We start from the raw sequence: 21,138 nt of genomic DNA, 5'->3' as shown, positions 1-21,138 counted from the left end.
TCGCAGTGTTATTTTTGAGACCGACATGAAAGGGGGCTGGGGGGGGGGGTGAAATAATCAATTCGTGAAGCAGCTCGCTGCAGGTCACGCCTCGGAGTTTATTCAGAATTAAAAACCAATCACAATTACCGTCAAAAACCCAAGCGCTGCAATTGGTATTACAAAATCATTTGAAAATATGTAGAGTCTCCATTCGCGTTCAACAAGACAGAAAATGTAAAAAGAACGCAACAGATTCAAACGCATAACCCAATGCCACGCATTAAAATGAGCACACATTTGATACGTCAAGGCCAGAGTGGAAGAGTAGGCCAAATACCCTCTATAGGGGCTCTTGAGCTCCCTCTAGTGAAAGCCCTTCTGTCAAGCAGCGCAAGCACTCTTCGGCATGCACCTTCCCACCATTAACCTTACACATTTGACACAGACACGTGATGATGGGGGGGGCGGGAGGAAAAAAAGGTTCAGTGGTTAGCACACTGTGCTATGAACCTGCCTGAGTTTTAATCGTGCCCACAATCAACATCAGTGGCGGGTGTGATATCTTTGCTGGTCCTTGGTTCCAATCCAATGGTCTCAGCCCAGTTAGCAGTGGCTCACACAGAGGCACGAAGACTCGGACTCTAAAGTGCAGTGAGTTGATGGTCTCAGTCCGATTGCCAATACATTAATAAAAACACCCTGATCACATTAAATTTGGTTTTGCGCTTAATTTGGCTACATTCAGGCTCTGAGAATAAACATTGGTTTAAAGACTGTCACGTGAACATTAGTCTGATATGGCGGGGTGGTTGAGAAAGTGCTGCCTTCTGTGTGTGGACAAGATTATTTCTTGAAGATGAGCTCTGAGGTAGCTCTGTGATATCCACTTCTGCAGGATGTCCTCTAACATACAGGGTGGTGCACTGCTCACCGCGAGGGTTTCCAAATGGATCCTTGTATCTCGTGATGCGACGTCGATAGCACAAACCATAACACTGGTGCAAACGTGATATTAAAATAATGGATATGTAAAACCCACTGGATTTGTGATAATTATTACTTGTTAGCCGTGCACCGATTCAAAGTGAAGCATCAAGAGTCGATGTTCCCAAAGTAAGCACCCACCGGCTACAATGTCGTGAGCCATGAAAATTCAACAGACATTGCTTTGTATGTGGCAGAGAGGTTGGGGGTTAGAGGACAGGGATAGGGGTAGAGTAGGGGATATGTTTAGATTTTAGAGATTAAGGGTTATGGTTAGGGTTTAAAGAGTATAGATGTTAGGGTTAGTGATTGGGAGAGACGGGGATATGGCGTAAGGGTTAGTGGTTGGGGATAGAGGGGGGAGGGGGATAGGGGGCATTAAGGGGAAAGGATGGGGTCCCCATAAGCACAATCTTGCTCGATGCCCAGGTTGTAGTCGTTCCCTTTTCCGCCCTTGTAGGAGCTCGTCACGATCCGAGCCCAGCCGTTCTCTCCCTGACTCGCACAGAGATACACACAAAGGCAAAGATCCCCCATTGAGCCTGAACAGACTGTTGGGGCAAGTGCTGTTAACAGAATCAGAATCTGTATTTAGACTGGAGGAATACAAGCACGTTAACACATTGCACCAAGTGCTCATTTGAGGCCGTGTCGACTGAGCGAAGGGCCCGAGACTGGTTCAGATATTCGACACTGATGTTGGTTGTCAGCAAGATTCGAACTTGGGATTGCTACGCTTGTAGCGCATAGCGATAACCATTGTGCCACGGCACACCCACTCATTCATGCACCTACAGTGGTACCTCGGTATACGTCGTTAATTCGTTCCAGAAGGTAGGATTTATACCGAAAACGACATATACCAAAAATAATTCCCATATGAAAAAGGGAAAGGAATTAATCCTTTCCAGATTATAAGAAATTATATTTTATATAGCATATTATACATTAATGGGGTTGTATAACATAATGTAGACACTACTTAGTACTAAAATTCATACATACATTAAAATGACAACACGTGAAAATTCACAGAGTTATAGCAAGGGTTGTGCACTGAACGAGATCGACTGTACAGGCAGACTGAGGAGCGGCGCTTTGTTTCAGTCGTGAACGGGGTCTACGCGGGTACGCGGTGACTCATCCCGACCCATACAAGTTCTAACAAGAGGTCGTATCCCAAGCAAGACGTCGTATCACAAGACATTTTTTTCTCGGCAAAACACGACGTGTACCAAATTCGACTTATTCCAAAGCGGTCGTATACCGAGGTACGACTGTGCTTTTATTTACCATTTTCATTTTACCAGAAGCGACCTGGCCACAAATGATGGCTGAACGAAGTGGCTTATCAAGTGGAAATTCATCAGCCAAATACTCTATACTCACGTTTCTACACGTGGAGGGAAAAAACGGAGAAAAATTCCAAATACACACACGTCAGGTCGGGATCGAACCCACGACATCCTGCATACCAAGCGAGGTAGGTAACATATCGCCACCGTCACGCCCTACTCTTGCAAAGCGGTGAGAGAGGCTAAACGACTGTACTCAGAGAGACTAAAACACCAGTTCTCTACTAACGACGCTGCTTCTGTCTGGAGAGGGCTCAGGCAGATCACCAACTACAAACCCAGAGCCCCCCACACCACTAACGACTCCCGCCTAGCCAACGACCTGAACGAGTTCTACTGTAGATTTGAAAGACAATTGAACTGTCCTGAACCATCCCTTCCCACCCAAGAGGCCCCATCCCCCACCCATACTACAGAGACGACTCTCTCCTTTCAGGAGGGAGAAGTTAATAGACCTTTCAAGAGGCAGAATCCACGCAAAGCAGCCGGGCCGGAATCTGTCTCTCCAGCCACCCTCAGCCACTGCGCTGACCAACTGTCTCCGGTGTTCACCAACATCTTTAACACCTCCCTGGAGACAAGCCATGTACCAGCCTGTCTCAAGTTCTCCACCATCATCCCTGTGCCCAAAAAGCTAAGGCCAACAGGACTAAATGATTACAAACCGGTCGCCCTTACATCTGTGGTAATGAAGTCTTTTGAGCGCCTGGTCCTGGCACACCTCAAAGTCATCACAGACCCTCTCCTGGACCCCCTTCAGTTTGCCTACAGAGCCAACAGGTCTGTGGACGACGCAGTTAACATGGCCCTCCACTTCACCCTACAGCATCTGGACGCCCCAGCATCCTACGCCAGGATCCTGTTTGTGGACTTCAGCTCTGCCTTCAACACCATCATCCCTGCCCTGCTTCAGGACAAGCTCTTCCAGCTGAACGTGCCCTACACCACCTGTAAATGGATCACAGACTTCCTGTCTGACAGGAAGCAGTGCGTTAAGCTGGGAACACAAGTCTCTGACTCCAGGTTCATCAGCACCGGAACTCCTCAGGGCTGCGTCCTTTCCCCACTGCTCTTCTCCCTGTATACCAACAGCTGCACCTCCAATCATCTGTCCGTCAAACTCTTGAAGTTTGCGGACGACACCACCCTCATTGGGCTGATCTCCGGTGGGGATGAGTCTGACTATAGGTGGGAAGCTGACAATCTGGTGACCTGGTGTAGCCAGAACAACTTAGAGCTAAATGCTCTAAAGACAGTTGAGATGGTTGTGGACTTCAGGAAGAATACAGCCCCACTCACCCCCATCACCCTGTTAGACTCCCCAGTCAAAATTGTAGAGTCCTTCTGCTTCCTGGGCACTATTCTCTCCCGGGACCTCAAGTGGGAACTGAACATCAGCTCCCTCACCAAGAGAGCTCAACAGAGGATGTACTTTCTACGGCAGCTGAAGAAATTCAACCTGCCATAGACAATGATGGTGCAATTCTATACAGCGATCATTGAATCCATCCTCACCTCCTCCATAACCGTCTGGTACGCTGCTGCCAATGCCAAGTACAAGAGCAGACTGCAGCGTATCATCCACACTGCTGAGAAGGTAATTGCCTGCAATCTACCAACCTTCGAGGACCTGCACATGACAAGGACCATGAGGCGAGCGAGGAAGATTGTGGCCGATTCCTCCCACCCTGGACACTCTCTGTTTCAGCTACTCCCCTCCGGCAGAAGGCTTCGGTCCATCAGGACCAAAACCTCACGCCATAAAAACAGTTTCTTCCCATCTGCTGCTGGCCTTTTAAACAAGGCCAAGGGCTTACACTGATTTTAACATTTTATCTACATAATGACACCTTGCCGATATTAACTATGTTAACCTATTTGTATTTTTTATTTTTAAATATCTTAAAGCTATTTTATATTCGATATTTATTCAATTTTATATACTTCAGCCCCTTGGTGTTAGTTAGACTTCTAACCCTTAGTATTATAGTAAGACTTGTTTAAAACTTATTTAAGATTTTAGATTCCTATATGTTGAATGTATGCACCATCCTGCCAAAGTAAATTCCGTGTCGGTGTGAACTTTCATGGCGAATAAAACCCTTTCTGATTCTGATTCAGTGAGCAAACAATTATAAAAGGTCACACCACACAAGGATGACTCACCCAGGGCTCTCCCCAAGAATTGCGGACGACCCAGTACTCAACGCCTCCCTCCTCCTTGTCCACGCCCCACCCGACCACTGACACAATATGATTCTCAAAGGGGGTAGGGATGAACTCCGTGTAGAGGCCGCCGGTGTAGTTGTGGAACTTCGAGGTGGACATCAATCCGCAGCTGAGACACGCACACAGACACAGAGACGGACATAGTCGGGAGACAGACACACACACAGAGACAAAGTCGGGAGACACACACAGAGACAGCCGGAGACGCACACACATAGAGACAAAGTCATACACATGCAGACACACATACACGGAAACACCGAGACACAGAGTTGCACACACAGAGACATTAATACATGCGTATATATGAACACACGCATATACACTTATACATGCATCATCTGTCGTGGTCAAAACACAGCTATGCACTCACCAACTCGCTCACCCACCCATTCACTCACCTGCTCACCTACAATTATTATTGCATGCGGCAACTTGTTCAGGAGCTAATTGCCAATGTCAAAGTCTGCTGGACACGAGACGGATTCAGGAGATAGGTTGTATAAATGTACTATTCCTCGATTGAAGGAGCGCAGAACAAAGTGGTTCACGATATATTCCATAGTTTGAGTTGCATGGCCGCATTCGCAGTGCGGCTTGTCTTCTAATTTTCCATTCACAAAGGAGATGTTAGCGTCAGTTTGTTGATGTTGTGATGCAATTGATGGATACACCAGTGTCTTTGAGGAAATAAAAAAAAACAGGAGGCGTGAGGTTTGAATCTCGAATGAGGTGTTTATTTTGGACGTCTGTGTTATTCCACTGTTCACAGCAGCATTCCTCTGAATCCTGGTAAGAACTGCTTTTTGTGTTCAATTTGTTACCCCTACCTCACACCTCCAATTAGCACGGTTGGCTACGTACGGTGCGAAAGAAGTTCCACGTTTGTACGTACAAGGATTCCAGGATGGTGAGGCCTTGGTTGATGGGCAAGTTGTCGTTGGCAAGGAGTTGTGTAAACTCCCTTAAAGTTTGTCTGTGCGGATATTTGGCGGCAGAATGTTCTCCAGAACAGGGAGCCACGGGGATTGGTGCCGGTTTCAGTATTCTGGTTATAATCCGCATTGTGTTATTTGTGGCGCTGAGTAGACCAGTGATGGGGTGGCAGTTCACAGCACAACAGCTGAGGCGCCCCCAGGTCGTTCCTCCAAGTTTCTGCAGCAAGGCGATTCTGGATTTCATGTATTTACAGACGTGTTTAATGTGGGGCGAGAAAGGTCAGGCTTCTATCCATGATAACCCCAAGATTTATTTTCAGTGGGCTCATAGTGCAATGGGCTACCGCAGAACACATCAAGGGGGGCGTCTCCTGCGCGATTGTTCAGGTGGAATATGCGTGGTGGTTTTGGAAGGATATGATCACTCTCCAGCGACATAAAAATGCCTCCAATAATATTTGACCGGCTTTTAAGAGTATTGGCAACATTGTCGAGGTTTGTGCCCTGTGCATCAAGGACTGTCACCTGCATACATCAATTTTTGAGATGTACATGGTAGGTCACTTACTAATCCACTCACGAAATTACCCACCCATTCACTAGTTCACTCACCTGATAGGTCCGTTCTTGTAGATCTCGCGTTGCATGTTCTCTCTCCCCGTGACCGCCCCGTAGTCGCCCACTCTCCACCGGGTGAAGTTCTTGATGTTGAAACAAACCCCAAATGTGGTGCACGTGCCACATTCATTGAACCCATTGCAGTCTGCGGGTCAGCATCAGCAATAGTAGCATCATCATCACCAGCAGTAGAATCGTCAGAATCAGTAGTAGTAGCAGCAGTAGCAGCATCAGCAAGATTATCTGCAGTATTATCATCAACATCACTATCACCGGAATGACCATCTTCATGGTCACCAGAGAATGCATCTCCTCTCTCGAGTGAACAGGTGAACGTATCTCCTATCTCTCCTTCATGAATACAATTCCACTTAAGTAAATGGATCTCCTAGCTCTCTTGTGAATACATTTCATCTTTCACGAATGCATTGCCTTTTTCCAGTAAATAGTTTTGCCCTCCACATTTAGAAACATGCCATTCGTTTATTTGGTTTAACACGTAGGCTTTCGCGACCAATATTCGTTTATTTGGCTACTATAAATTCCCACACATGATAAGCCAATTTGATGGGCTATCCATGTGTAGTCATGTCATCTCTGAAAAAGAGATCATAGTTCAGTGGGCTTAACCTGTTAAAAAAAAACTGCAATAGTAAATCCATCCGGTTATTACACGTCGCGTCTAACACGCCCTGTGTGCGTCTCACCTTGGTCCTTAGCCTGATAGTTGTTACACGTCTCGTCTGGCACGCCGTGCGTGTGAGCGAATTTCCACACTCCCATGTGGTCTCCTCCCTCACAGGAGCCAGCGCCTCCACAGTCGATCACATGCTGCACGGAGAGATAGGCCAGTGGCCAGGCTCCGCCACGCCGGATGTTGATGCGGTCTAGAAAAGGAGAGGGAGAGAGGAGGAGGTGGAGACATCCTGATTATAAGCCGGGCAGTGGTGGCTATGCACGCCTGTAAACCGGCACTGTGGAGGCGTCGCTTGGTGGATTGCACAAATTATTTTGTGAAATTCTCTTCCTGTGGGGGCATTGAAAGTGTGCCATACCCCGAGTCGTCGGAAGGCAGTTAAGCAAAAATGCAGACTCCACCCTGTTCCGTCTGTATGAGACAGTGTTTCCCCCTCGCAAAAATAAGAATACATTTTGCCCTTTCTGGCAATACAACTGTGTTTAGATGTTCAAACACCAAATATATATACATTCAAGGCATTAAGTCTGCATAAACCACACATATTTGTGGCATAACATGCAAACAAACACACTCACAAACATGCTCTGATAATGTATGCATTGTATTTGAAGAGGCTTGGTCAACAAAGAAGCCTTCTTTATAGCTTTGTCTCAGCAGTGTAAGACCAGAGAACATCAAAAGGCAAACAATACAAAGACAATGCAGGTATTCTTGGTTCTTTCGGTAAAGTCACATAGAAGGGAAACAATAAAAAATATAAAACAATGAAATTCTCACGACGTTTCGACTGCAACACAAGCAATCATCATCAGGTGTGAAAACCACAGCAAGAAAATTTGAAAAAAGTGGCGTTTTTTTTTTACGTTGGCACCACGGAGAGCGAATTGGCAGTTATTCAGATGGACGAGTCCATCTATGTTCGGAAAAGAGGAGGGGGTAGACGAAAATAATGGATGCGGTCTGAAAGCAACCGTAAGCGTGAACAATCAATTAAGACTTGGAAGGATTTGATAAACCATTTCGGGTCTTAATTGATTGTTGACGCTTACGGTGGCTTTCAGACCGCATCCATTATTTCCGTCTCCCCCCTCCTCTTTTCCGAACATAGATGGACTCGTCCATCTGAATAACTGCCAAATCGCTCTCCATGGTGCTAACGTTAAAAAAACGCCACTTTATTCAAATTTTCTTGCTGTGGTTTTCACACCTGATGATGATTGCTTGTGTTGCAGTCAAAACGTCGTGAGAATTTTATTGTTTTATATTTTTTTGTTTCCCTTCTACGTGACTTTACCGAAAGAACCAAGAATATGAATCCCTGCAGTCACGAAAGCTTTAAATAAAAAAAATACAATGCAAGTAGTTATATATAGTATTGTATATACATAAAACTGCTAAACCCGAGCTATAGATCTATTTGGTGTTTGAACATCTTAACATATGGTTTATTATTCTTGGTTCTTTCGGTAAAGTCACGTAGAAGGGAAATAATAAAATAATACAAATAAAAAATAAAATTATCACGACGTTTCGATTACAACACAAGCAATCATCATCAGGTGTGAAAACCACAGCAAGAAACGTCGTGAGAATGTTATTGGTTAATTTTTATTATTTTATTATTTACCTTCTACGTGACTTTACTGAAATAACCAAGAATATGAATCCCTGCAGTCACGAAAGCTTTAAATCGAAACATGTTTTATTGACAGAAAGGGCAAAACCTATTCTTATATTTGATACTGACTAGATATTTCCCCTTCATCACCTATGGGTTTTCTACAGCTGTCCGGGTGTCTTCCCACGTGTAAACATGCATTCATTGGCCAATAACACCTTAATATATGGAGGACTGCAGAACTGGGGCAATTGTTGGTGCGGGCTCGCCGCATGGCTGCTGCCTTCACGCTCGACTGTAGTTCATCCTCAAATCCCTCGAGTCGATATCTCTCTTCGAGAATAATACGTTTAAATCATTATTATCATCATCACCTTCGCCACCTCCACCAACGTCACAAAAACCACCTCCTCCACCATTACCACCACCAGTGGTGGCATTCAATTCATCATCACCACCACCACTAGCCTCTTCTTCTTTCATATAGCTAATGTAGATGCAGAGCAACGACTACAATTTCCCATCCAGGTGGTCAAGCCCAGATAACCACGCCAGGAGCAGCAAAATGTATCACGGATGTCTCCTTCGTATTTGTGGATCGGACATTGCGTCGTTATACGATGTACGGTCCCCGTTCTGGATGACCACAATCGCACACTGGAGAGTTTTTCATTTTTTATTCGTGCATCGGGTTTGTGCAGTGGATGTGATTTAGGGTGGACCATGAGCTTAGTGAAAGATCAAACCCAAAGACCTTCTGTGTTGGGTCTTTCACAAGGTGCTAGGAGTGAAAGATGGCAGCCTTCACACGGCCCACTCTGCTAAGCGAGAATTCACGACGATTGCCATCAACGTGGCGAGCGAACATCGATCATTGATATCCCGCTCTCCAGAGCAACAACATAAGCCAACACCACTGGTGATAATATCAATGAAATCTTTACCCCCCCTGGCCCCCAACTCCCTCCATGCACCTACCGGCCATGGCGCTGGTGGATCCCATGGCCCAGCAGGAGCCGCAGTATTGCGGGATGTGCTGGTTGCGAGTCGGACTCACAAAGTTCCTCCCTCCTACATCCCTCCAGTCCCATGCGACCGGCAGATCCTGCACAGACATGCTCTCATGGGGCCGCGGGTAGGTCCTGGCAACCAGACACACGCCGGGGTGTGGAGACAGACACACATGTATACACAGAATCACGCCAATATATGCAGACACGGAAAGACACACACATGCACAGGTAAGTCCTGGGAAACAAATGGACACATGGATATACTGAGACAGATATACACCGACACACTCACAATATTATGATCATGACCATCATAATAAAACAATACACACTTACACTACTCATATAAGTACTGGGTAGCAAAAGACAAGATACAATGAGACATGCGGTGACACAGAGAGACAAACATTTTAATGTCTTGTTGATTTCCTTACTTATCCAGAAAATACACACCAAGTCATACGACTCGTTTTCAGGAGGGTCCTGCAGTGTTTTTTTTCTACTTTAAGATGATTTGAGCCAATTATAGATTGTTAATACAAACGGGAGGAAAACCGAGCACCCGGAGCAAACCCCACGCACGCAAAGGTGTAACTCTCTTGCCCCGTACAGATGGAAACAATGAGCCAGGGTATGATACCTCGATGCCCACGGGGAAGGAGTATTAGATTTGTGTGATCCCTCAACCCTCGCTGCCTCCAGTGGTCGATTACAGGCGTGCGCCACCACATATACGTACGGATACAGAGATGAATACGTACACGCACTCATGCTCGATACACAGATGCACGGGCCTAAAGATACACAAAACATACATGCATACGAGAAACATGACACACAGAGATATACACACGGCACGAGTTAGTGGTCTAGAGTTTAGTCAATAGTACGGCCCACACATTCACCTCAAGTGAATTGGTTGTGTTGACAAGGATAAGAGCACTGTACATAATTTTGCATAAGCCGTACGAGGTCAGCTGACTAAAGACATTCTTAAAATGTAAGAATTGCAAAACAATAGTAAATTTAATGTACATAGAGTAAACCCTTGTTAATTCGCCACATGAGGCTCTGGCCTTGCCAAATTATCCAATATTCCGAATTATGTACAATGGTACTCTCCCCAGTGCCTCCTGCACAAATAGAAAAAATAAATCCTAATTTTTTTCCAAACTCTTCACACACCATACGCATTGACACACACCATTCGTCAATTATATACAAAACTTTGGATTTGTCTCGCAGACTAAGGGATTTATACTTCAATCCCTTTCTGGCACGTCTTGATGTTGGTGTAGACGACATTTCTGAGAGGGTTGGCTTGTACAGAGTGCATAAACTAGGTAAAGTGAAAGCAACAGGTCAGCACTAACGCTCACCATGCACGCCGCCACTAGACCGAGTCGTTGTTTTGGAAATGGCACGCAAAGTCGTTCCACGTGCATGGTGAAATTGGACCCTTCGGTACGGCAATTCAACTCATGGCAAATTACTAATCTCCATATATATAAAAGGCAAAGTTGTGATTATGTGTGTCTGTTCAAAATGTTTCGCGTACTTCCCGACATGCAACAAACTTGAAATTTGCCATGTGGGTACTTTCCAGACTGTACACCATGCAAACATTATAAAAATACACTTTTTTGGGGGGTAGAGCTCAATGATGTATATATTTTTTGCACAAGTGAGCTGTGACGTCAAATCTGTCATGTGACCCGCGCATGTGGAAGCGTAACGCATTGTAGTGTAGCGGTTAGCGCGCTGCGCTACGAACCCGGCGACCCGAGTTCGATTCCCGCGCACGGCCACCACCGATGACGATTATTTGAACCGGTCCTGGGCCTCCCCTAGGTTGACTCAGCCTCAAACGAGTAACTGCTGTGGTGTGTGAACATCGCCACTGGGGAGACAAAGGCGGCCGGGCGTGGTGGATCCAAGTCCCGGGCGAAGCCGGTTAGTACGGCTAGTACTGTATACAAGCGCAGTCGTGCCAAATTATCCCCAAATATGAATGATCAAATACCGAAATAACGAGGTTTCACCGTACTTTATACTCTAGAATGTGTTATGCAATGGGTAATGCATCAGAAAATGCACGAGAACGAAGGCAGTGTGTAGAACGTATAAACTATGTTCAAGTAGCATACATGTTGTCGCACAATGTTTCATGGTGGGGAGGCCAGTGAAGGGCGCCACTGGGAAGTTGGAGGCAGTCGCCCATCAGGAACAACGGAGAAGCGGCGAAACGACAGGTGACTAAAACGCAGCAAGGCCTGGTGGTGCATCTGCCAGTCATCTCAGTCAACCGATGGCAACTGGAATTGTCCCGAGAGCTCCCACCAGCGAGCCTTCCACACTTCACGGGGCCTTAAGGTGCACCTGGCCTGGCACAAACGCAGTGGAAGGGTCACAGCCACTTGGTGGCAAATGGCAGCTATTGTTGATTGGGGAGCATGGTGGGGGATGGGGGGCCGGTGAACCGTCGGACATACTGTACCTGGCATATGGCATACTGTATTGTACACTGTTGGTCTATACTCTATAAAATAACACGCACATACGAATACAATGATACATGTATATACTCACAGTAACACGGGGTTCTTGTGTTTTTACGTTTGATTTTAATTATCCCAATATCCAACATTGGTCAATCAAACTGTGGCCTTAAAATAAAAACTAATAGGCGACGATTTAGGCAATGGCCTTACTCCACAGCACGCAAACCAGATTATTCGAAGGGTTATGGCTCAAAGCGTTGTATATGTTTTATTTATTTTTACGTAAAAGAGTTATTGACGAACGCGTGGAGTTTGCCTGGCTGTGAACCACTGCCAACGTAGCAAGCAGCAGCATCATCATCATCGCCAACTCCAGTGTTTAATGAGTGTTGTTACATACTTCTACCTCAAGGCACCGGAATAATCTGAAACTAGGAGAGCACTTATTTAACCGTCCTTGTTTCCCTGAATGAGGGTGGTTATGACAATACAGCCGCGTTAAATAAGAAGAGGCTTTTACCCCGTTCTGGCAAGAAAACGGGTATTTCTAGATGTTCAAACACCGAATACTGCAGACACCTTTTGCAAGGCGTCAAGTCTACATAAACGACACGTACAATGTGAACCTAATGGCGTGACCCCCGGGGTCCCCAATAAACGGAAGTCAAAATCGCATAGAATGTATTTATTTTTGGCGACTCCGTCCCACCGCACACATAAACGTCGTGACCCACCTGGCGCGGATCATTCTCTTGTCGTGTCGTCCAAGCACAGCAGCGAGGACGAATGCGCATTAGAGCTGAACAAGCGAATTCGCTCCATGCTCGAGTATGGGCAGTGTCGTCACTAGGGTGTGTGTCACCCAGTGTCGTCACTAGGGTGTGTGTCACCCAGTGTCGTCACTAGGGTGTGTGTCACCCAGTGTCGTCACTAAGGTGTGTGTCACCCAGTGTCGTCACTAGGGTTTGTGTCACCCAGTGTCGTCACTAGGGTTTGTGACACCCAGTGTCGTCACTAGGGTTTGTGTCACCCAGTGTCGTCACTAGGGTTTGTGTCACCCAGTGTCGTCACTAGGGTTTGTGTCACCCAGTGTCGTCACTAGGGTTTGTGTCACCCAGTGTCGTCACTAGGGTTTGTGTCATCCAGTGTCGTCACTAGGGTGTGTGTCACCCAGTGTCGTCACTAGGGTTTGTGACACCCAGTGTCGTTACTAGGGTGTGTCACCCAGTGTCGTCACTAGGGTTTGTGTCACCCAGTGTCGTCACTAGGGTTTGTGACACCCAGTGTCGTCACTAGGGTTTGTGACACCCAGTGTCGTCACTAGGGTTTGTGTCACCCAGTGTCGTCACTAGGGTTTGTGTCACCCAGTGTCGTCACTAGGGTGTGTCACCCAGTGTCGTCACTAGGGTGTGTCACCCAGTGTCACCCAGTGACACCCAGTGTCGTCACTAGGGTTTGTGTCACCCAGTGTCGTCACTAGGGTTTGTGTCACCCAGTGTCGTCACTAGGGTGTGTGTCATCCAGTGTCGTCACTAGGGTGTGTGTCACCCAGTGTCGTCACTAGGGTGTGTGTCACCCAGTGTCGTCACTAGGGTGTGTGTCACCCAGTGTCGTCACTAGGGTGTGTGTCACCCAGTGTCGTCACTAGGGTTTGTGTCACCCAGTGTCGTCACTAGGGTTTGTGTCACCCAGTGTCGTCACTAGGGTTTTTGTCACCCAGTGTCGTCACTAGGGTTTGTGTCACCCAGTGTCGTCACTAGGGTTTGTGTCACCCAGTGTCGTCACTAGGGTGTGTGTCATCCAGTGTCGTTACTAGGGTGTGTGTCACCCAGTGTCGTCACTAGGGTGTGTGTCACCCAGTGTCGTCACTAGGGTGTGTGTCACCCAGTGTCGTCACTAGGGTGTGTGTCACCCAGTGTCGTCACTAGGGTGTGTGTCACCCAGTGTCGTCACTAGGGTTTGTGTCACCCAGTGTCGTCACTAGGGTTTGTGTCACCCAGTGTCGTCACTAGGGTGTGTCACCCAGTGTCGTCACTAGGGTTTGTGTCACCCAGTGTCGTCACTAGGGTGTGTGTCACCCAGTGTCGTCACTAGGGTTTGTGTCACCCAGTGTCGTCACTAGGGTTTGTGTCATCCAGTGTCGTCACTAGGGTGTGTGTCACCCAATGTCGTCACTAGGGTTTGTGTCACCCAGTGTCGTCACTAGGGTTTGTGTCACCCAGTGTCATCACTAGGGTTTGTGTCACCCAGTGTCGTCACTAGGGTTTGTGTCACCCAGTGTCGTCACTAGGGTTTGTGTCACCCAGTGTCGTCACTAGGGTGTGTGTCACCCAGTGTCGTCACTAGGGTTTGTGTCACCCAGTGTCGTCACTAGGGTTTGTGTCACCCAGTGTCGTCACTAGGGTTTGTGTCACCCAGTGTCGTCACTAGGGTTTGTGTCACCCAGTGTCGTCACTAGGGTTTGTGTCACCCAGTGTCGTCACTAGGGTTTGTGTCACCCAGTGTCGTCACTAGGGTTTGTGTCACCCAGTGTCGTCACTAGGGTTTGTGTCACCCAGTGTCGTCACTAGGGTTTGTGTCACCCAGTGTCGTCACTAGGGTTTGTGTCACCCAGTGTCGTCACTAGGGTTTGTCACCCAGTGTCGTCACTAGGGTTTGTGTCACCCAGTGTCGTCACTAGGATGTGTGTCACCCAGTGTCGTCACTAGGGTTTGTGTCACCGAGTGTCGTCACTAGGGTTTGTGTCACCCAGTGTCGTCACTAGGGTTTGTGTCACCCAGTGTCGTCACTAGGGTTTGTGTCACCCAGTGTCGTCACTAGGGTTTGTGTCACCCAGTGTCGTCACCCAGTGTCACCCAGTGACACAAAGCCTAGTCTGGTACGGGCGGAGGTCCATGTCACCCCTCATGGACCTCCGCCCGTACCAGACCATACAGAATCCTTACTAATGTGTTTTGTACTAATGTTACTCGTAAATCGTAATTCCCGTACATCACTGAATGCAATGGAAAGTTGTGACATAAACAACTCGCAAAAATATAATTATACGTTTAAATTACAATATTTCCTTTAATTACTACTTAATTCTCAAAAAAAGTTATTGATATAGGTTCACAAATACTAATTACCACAATATTGTAGTTAAAACACCAGAAAATTTTACAAGATCAGCGACTATAAAAACTCCAGCAGCGACGAAAACAGCAGCGCGTGCTCGTAGCGCGTGCAGACGAAACCACGTGACTCGAAGCGTCACTGGAGTTGGGTTAATGACAGCTCTGACAGGAGCACATCAGAAGGTTAAAAAAGTACATTAGCATAGAGTTTTTAGCCATTGTAGGTATATTGATACATGTAAGCTGGGGCTTACGGAAAAAATTAGTTGTTGTAACTACAGGGATATTTTTTAATAAAGTAATAATATATTTCTGCTCAAACACTGCACAGAAATTGTATTTTACCTAGTTTATGGTGTCACCCCCTCTGATGGTGTCACCCGGTGCGGTCTGTACCCCCTGCACCATCGTAATGATGCCGCTGGGTATAGGCAGCATCATAACAAGTCTTATCCAAAGATGCTCAAACTGCCTACACGACTCAAGTCCTTTATTTGCCATCACGGTATGCATAATAAGCATACAGTGAAACTGCTCTCTTATCTTCATTATTATTTGTGACCTACCAATGTCTGCAGCCCGGATCAATCGATGACACTCCTATTACCTGTTCATATTTAACAGATGAGATGCGTGGCATCGTTAATTCCTCCTGTTTGATAATACTTCTCTTGTCCGTATGCATCTGAGAGATAGTTTTTTTTGCGGTTAAGCCATAGTCCCCACATACCGCTCGTATCAATGTGGTTAAGAGGAGCGGCACAGAGTAACATTTATACCAATGTTACTGTATTTATAGCAATGTTACTTTGTGGAGTAACATTGGTATAAACTCTTGTTACAATATAAACAGCGCATTGAAAACGCGTACTATTGTACGTACTGTTTACAAAGTGTGTTCACACAGCCACACTGAGAAACACGACGATTGACAGAGGAAGGTAAATTATTTTTTCGATAGTGTATTTAAATAGAGGTACTGCAGGTAAGTAGTTTTCAGTTTTAAAAAGGCATAGTTTCACAAGACAACACTTGCCACCGTCATTCAAACCCATTGGTGAAAAAGCGCACAATTTTGTTTACATTATGTTTACATTATGTTTACATTATAATGTTTATATTATATATATGTTTACATTATAATATAATGTTCATGTGAAAGCCGGGGGCTTATGAGACTCCGGGATCCCGCCATGAGGTTCATGTGGCAAAACATGCAACAAAAATGTCACGTAGTTATAACTGCACGACCCGAGCTAAACATGCTCAAGATGCTTGCATTGTCTCTGTACGGTTCGCCTTTCGACATTGTTCTCTGGTCCTACACTGGTGAGACAAGGCCATAGCTAAGGCTGCCGTCTCTGGCGTTGGCCAGTTTCAAACAATGCATTCATAATTATGAGTGCGTGTTTGTTTGCATGTTTTGCCACAAGCATGTGTGGTTAATGCAGACTTGACGCCTTGCGAAAAGGTATCTTTCGTTATTTTAACATCTTAACGCCTCTGTTTTATTGGGTAAACGCCTATTCGTATTTTTCACACTTTGATGCTGGCAAAAAAAGGTCCCATAGATACAGCTGTGTATGTGCCGTAGACTCACAGAGACTCAGACTCAGAGACTCGTCCAGTTAATACATTAGTCCCTTCCACTGAAAATGTAAATCGTTAATGAAAGGAGCAAAACTTTAAGCCAAATCTAAAGAGTGTGTGTTGAACCAATGGTACAAGCAAGCTGGTGCTCCAAAAGTCTGTTAAAGTCTTTGTCAAGCAAGTGTGACTCTACAGATGACACATTGAATGTCGAAATCAGTCCAGAGCTGTCCTTGTGTTGAACCAATTGCAGCCCAAAACGCCCTTTCAGAAGGCCGTGTGGCCGATAGGATGTCTAAAGAAATACTTTGGGTTTTTTTTGCGTGGCAAAGTTTTGAGAAGGAAGTTGTTTGCCTACTGCATTCATGATAAACCAAAGGACAGGAAGGGTTTGGCCATTCCCAAAGTTAAGTGTCACAATAAACGCATAAATGTCAAATGTGTGGTGATTTGAGAAGCATCCCCAAGAACCAGCCTCCCACGGAGAGGTTGTTGGTGCATGACACAAGTATTGGACAATGGTGCGAGTGAGGCAAGACGGTCGTACATGGTTAATGTGGTGTGTCTGTGTGAGTTATTGGTGATCGGGCAAAAAACCATCAACTCATTAGACTTGGGAACCCAGAGACCACGGATCTCCTGCGTGCGAGTCCACGGGTCTCGGTGCGAGTCCGTGAGTCTCGGTGCGAGTCCGTGGGTCTGCGTGCGAGTCCGTGGGTCTCGGTGCGAGTCCGTGAGTCTCGGTGCGAGTCCGTGAGTCTCGGTGCGAGTCCGTGGGTCTCGGTGCGATTCCGTGAGTCTCGGTGCGAGTCCGTGGGTCTGCGTGCGAGTCCGTGGGTCTCGGTGCGAGTCCGTGAGTCTCGGTGCGAGTCCGTGGGGCTCGGTGCGAGTCCGTGAGTCTCGGTGCGAGTCCGTGGGTCTCGGTGCGAGTCCGTGAATCTCGGTGCGAGTCCGTGATTCTCGGTGCGAGTCCGTGAGTCTCGGTGCGAGTCCGTGGGTCTCGGTGGGAGTCCGTGATTCTCGGTGCGAGTCCGTGAGTCTCGGTGCGAGTCCGTGAGTCTCGGTGCGAGTCCGCAGGTCTCGGTGCGAGTCACAGGAGGTCAGTATCACGCGCGGCCGCCGTTTATCTCCCGAGCGCGGATGTTTAAACACTTAAGGCTGAGTCGACCTAAGGGAGACCCAAGACCGGTTCCGATATTCGCCAATGTTGGTCGTGAGCTGCAAACGAACTTGTGTCCCGAACTACTGCGCCACCCACCCTCCACGTACGCCCAGTTACTCCACATTCCCGTGCCGGTACAGTACGTCCGCAGTAACTCACAGCGCTGCACAATCAGAGTGACCGGGCAGGCTCCCTGTGTGTGTCTCTCTCTCTCTCTGTGTCTCTGTGTGTGTCTCTGTGTGTCTCTGTGTGTCTCTCTCCCTGTGTGTCTCTCTCCCTGTGTGTCTCTCTCCCTGTGTGTCTCTCTCCCTGTGTGTCTCTCTCCCTGTGTGTCTCTCTCCCTGTGTGTCTCTCTCCCTGTGTGTCTCTCTCCCTGTGTGTCTCTCTCCCTGTGTGTCTCTCTCCCTGTGTGTCTCTCTCCCTGTGTGTCTCTCTCCCTGTGTGTCTCTCTCCCTGTGTGTCTCTCTCCCTGTGTGTCTCTCTCCCTGTGTGTCTCTCTCCCTGTGTGTCTCTCTCCCTGTGTGTCTCTCTCCCTGTGTGTCTCTCTCCCTGTGTGTCTCTCTCCCTGTGTGTCTCTCTCCCTGTGTGTCTCTCTCCCTGTGTGTCTCTCTCCCTGTGTGTCTCTCTCCCTGTGTGTCTCTCTCCCTGTGTGTCTCTCTCCCTGTGTGTCTCTCTCCCTGTGTGTCTCTCTCCCTGTGTGTCTCTCTCCCTGTGTGTCTCTCTCCCTGTGTGTCTCTCTCTCCCTGTGTGTGTCTCTCCCTGTGTGTGTCTCTCCCTGTGTGTGTCTCTCTCTCCCTGTGTGTGTCTCTTTCTCCCTGTGTGTGTCTCTCTCTCTCTCTCCCTGTGTGTGTCTCTCTCTCCCTGTGTGTGTCTCTCTCTCCCTGTGTGTCTCTCTCTCTCCCTGTGTGTCTCTCTCTCTCCCTGTGTGTCTCTCTCTCTCCCTGTGTGTCTCTCTCTCTCTCCCTGTGTGTCTCTCTCTCTCCCTGTGTGTCTCTCTCTCCCTGTGTGTCTCTCTCTCCCTGTGTGTCTCTCTCTCTCCCTGTGTGTCTCTCTCTCTCCCTGTGTGTCTCTCTCTCTCCCTGTGTGTCTCTCTCTCTCCCTGTGTGTCTCTCTCTCTCCCTGTGTGTGTCTCTCTCTCCCTGTGTGTGTCTCTCTCTCCCTGTGTGTCTTTCTCTCTCCCTGTGTGTCTCTCTCTCTCCCTGTGTGTGTCTCTCTCTCCCTGTGTGTGTCTCTCTCTCTCTGTGTGTCTCTCTCTCTCCCTGTGTGTGTGTCTCTCTCCCTGTGTGTGTGTCTCTCTCTCTCCCTGTGTGTGTCTCTTTCTCCCTGTGTGTCTCTTTCTCCCTGTGTGTGTCTCTCTCTCTCTCCCTGTGTGTGTCTCTCTCTCCCTGTGTGTCTCTCTCTCCCTGTGTGTCTCTCTCTCCCTGTGTGTGTCTCTCTCTCCCTGTGTGTCTCTCTCTCTCCCTGTGTCTCTCTCTCTCCCTGTGTGTGTGTCTCTCTCCCTGTGTGTGTCTCTCTCTCTCCCTGTGTGTCTCTCTCTCCCTGTGTGTGTCTCTCTCTCCCTGTGTGTGTCTCTCTCTCTCCCTGTGTGTCTCTCTCTCTCTCCCTGTGTGTCTCTCTCTCTCCCTGTGTGTGTCTCTCTCTCTCTCCCTGTGTCTCTCTCTCTCTCTCTCCCTGTGTGTGTCTCTCTCTCCGTGTGTGTCTCTCTCTCCCTGTGTCTCTCTCTCTCTCCCTGTGTGTCTCTCTCTCTCCCTGTGTCTCTCTCCCTGTGTGTCTCTCTCTCCCTGTGTGTCTCTCTCCCTGTGTCTGTGTCTCTCTCCCTGTGTCTGTGTCTCTCTCTCTCCCTGTGTCTCTCTCTCCCTGTGCGTCTCTCCCTCCCTGTGTCTCTCTCTCTCTCTCCCTGTGTGTCTTTCTCCCTCACCTCACTCCCATGAGGTGTCTGTCGAGCGCCGGGAAGAAGCACCCGGGGGCTTCGCTCGCCACGGCAGAGCCGAGGAAGAGGGGAAAGAACAGAGCGAGGAGGCCGAAAAACAACCAGCGGCAAAGAGTCGCCATTGTGTTCGATTCGTGCGGCTCATGGAGGGCGCGGCCTTATATAGGAAGCGGCGGGGGTCTACCAGCCTCAGCCTACTGCGCATACCACTTGCCCGAGCCTCGCTCCACCCCGTGCCGTGGTCTACCAGTCTCACTCCACTCACCCATGCCCTGGTCTACCAGTCTCACTCCACCACTCACCCATCCCCTGGTCTGCCAGTCTCACTCCACCACTCACCCGTGCCCTGGTCTACCAGTCTCACTCCACCACTCACCCGTGCCGTGCTCTGCCAGTCTCACTCCACCACTCACCCGTGCCCTGGTCTACCAGCCTCACTCCACCACTCACCCGTGCCGTGGTCTGCCAGTCTCACTCCACCACTCACCCATGCCCTGGTCTACCAGTCTCACTCCACCACTCACCCATACCCTGGTCTACCAGTCTCACTCCACCACTCACCCATCCCCTGGTCTACCAGTCTCACTCCACCACTCACCCGTGCCCTGGTCTACCAGCCTCACTCCACCACTCACCCGTGCCATGGTCTACCAGTCTCACTCCACCACTCACCCATCCCCTGGTCTACCAGTCTCACGCCACCACTCACCCATGCCGTGATCTACCAGTCTCACTCTACCACTCACCCGTGCCCTGGTCTACCAGTCTCACTCCACCACTCACCCGTGCCGTGGTCTACCTGGGGCTCATTAGGAATGGACCACTCTTTTAATTATTTCCTCGTGCAGCAAGGGAGTAAAGTGTGGTTTTATGAAAGTCCTTACGTGCTGTGCAGTGCATCAATGCACGTGTGTACACCAGCACGCGATAACTGAGTTGGGCCTGTGGGTGGCTGGCAGGGTTATTGATTAACCGGACTTGTACACCAGTCACGTGGTTAATGGCGACTCGGTTGAGGATTGCTGCGTCTGACACCACGTGCTGTTGCATTCTACAGGTAGAGGACCCAAAGGTTGTTTTTGATCGTTCTAGACTTGTTATAGACTTGTTCTAGACTTCCAGCTTGATTTTTAATTGTTAGTTTGTGATATATTCAATGGGATGATGACGTACTGTAGTTAATACTTGTAATGATCTAACCCTAATACTGTTTATTCTATAACCATGCACCCAGAGTATGACTACTTGCAATGCTATTGTGAATAGAACACATTTATAGTAGTAAGTTGTACAATGGTGACAAGTATAATATGTATACTGTACACATACTGTACAGATAATGGGTGTAAGATACCGATATAAGTGGATGGTATAGATAGACATACAGCTTAGGATTAAAGTA

General features: G+C 47.9%; 1 protein-coding gene across 1 annotated transcript; it reads right to left on the bottom strand.

The window, feature by feature from the left end:
- Positions 1 to 78: 78 nt before the first annotated feature.
- On the bottom strand, positions 79 to 19,883 carry CTSZ (cathepsin Z). The gene is made up of 6 exons (XM_032948752.2): positions 19,725 to 19,883; positions 9,403 to 9,566; positions 6,814 to 6,993; positions 6,101 to 6,251; positions 4,488 to 4,659; positions 79 to 1,461 (listed from the first exon to the last, which is right to left on the bottom strand). The coding sequence occupies exons 1-6, from the start codon at positions 19,856 to 19,858 to the stop codon at positions 1,345 to 1,347; spliced, it is 918 nt and encodes a 305-aa protein (XP_032804643.2). The 5' UTR covers positions 19,859 to 19,883; the 3' UTR covers positions 79 to 1,344.
- Between the last annotated feature and the right edge of the window lie 1,255 nt (positions 19,884 to 21,138).

Source organism: Petromyzon marinus, chromosome 7 (assembly GCF_048934315.1).
Source record: "Petromyzon marinus isolate PM22_M1 ecotype Great Lakes invasive population chromosome 7, UKy_Petmar_22M1.pri1.0, whole genome shotgun sequence".
Classification (NCBI taxonomy): Eukaryota; Metazoa; Chordata; class Hyperoartia; order Petromyzontiformes; family Petromyzontidae; genus Petromyzon; species Petromyzon marinus.
Note: the sequence above shows the minus strand (reverse complement) of the source record. Positions and strands in the feature narration are given on the sequence as shown.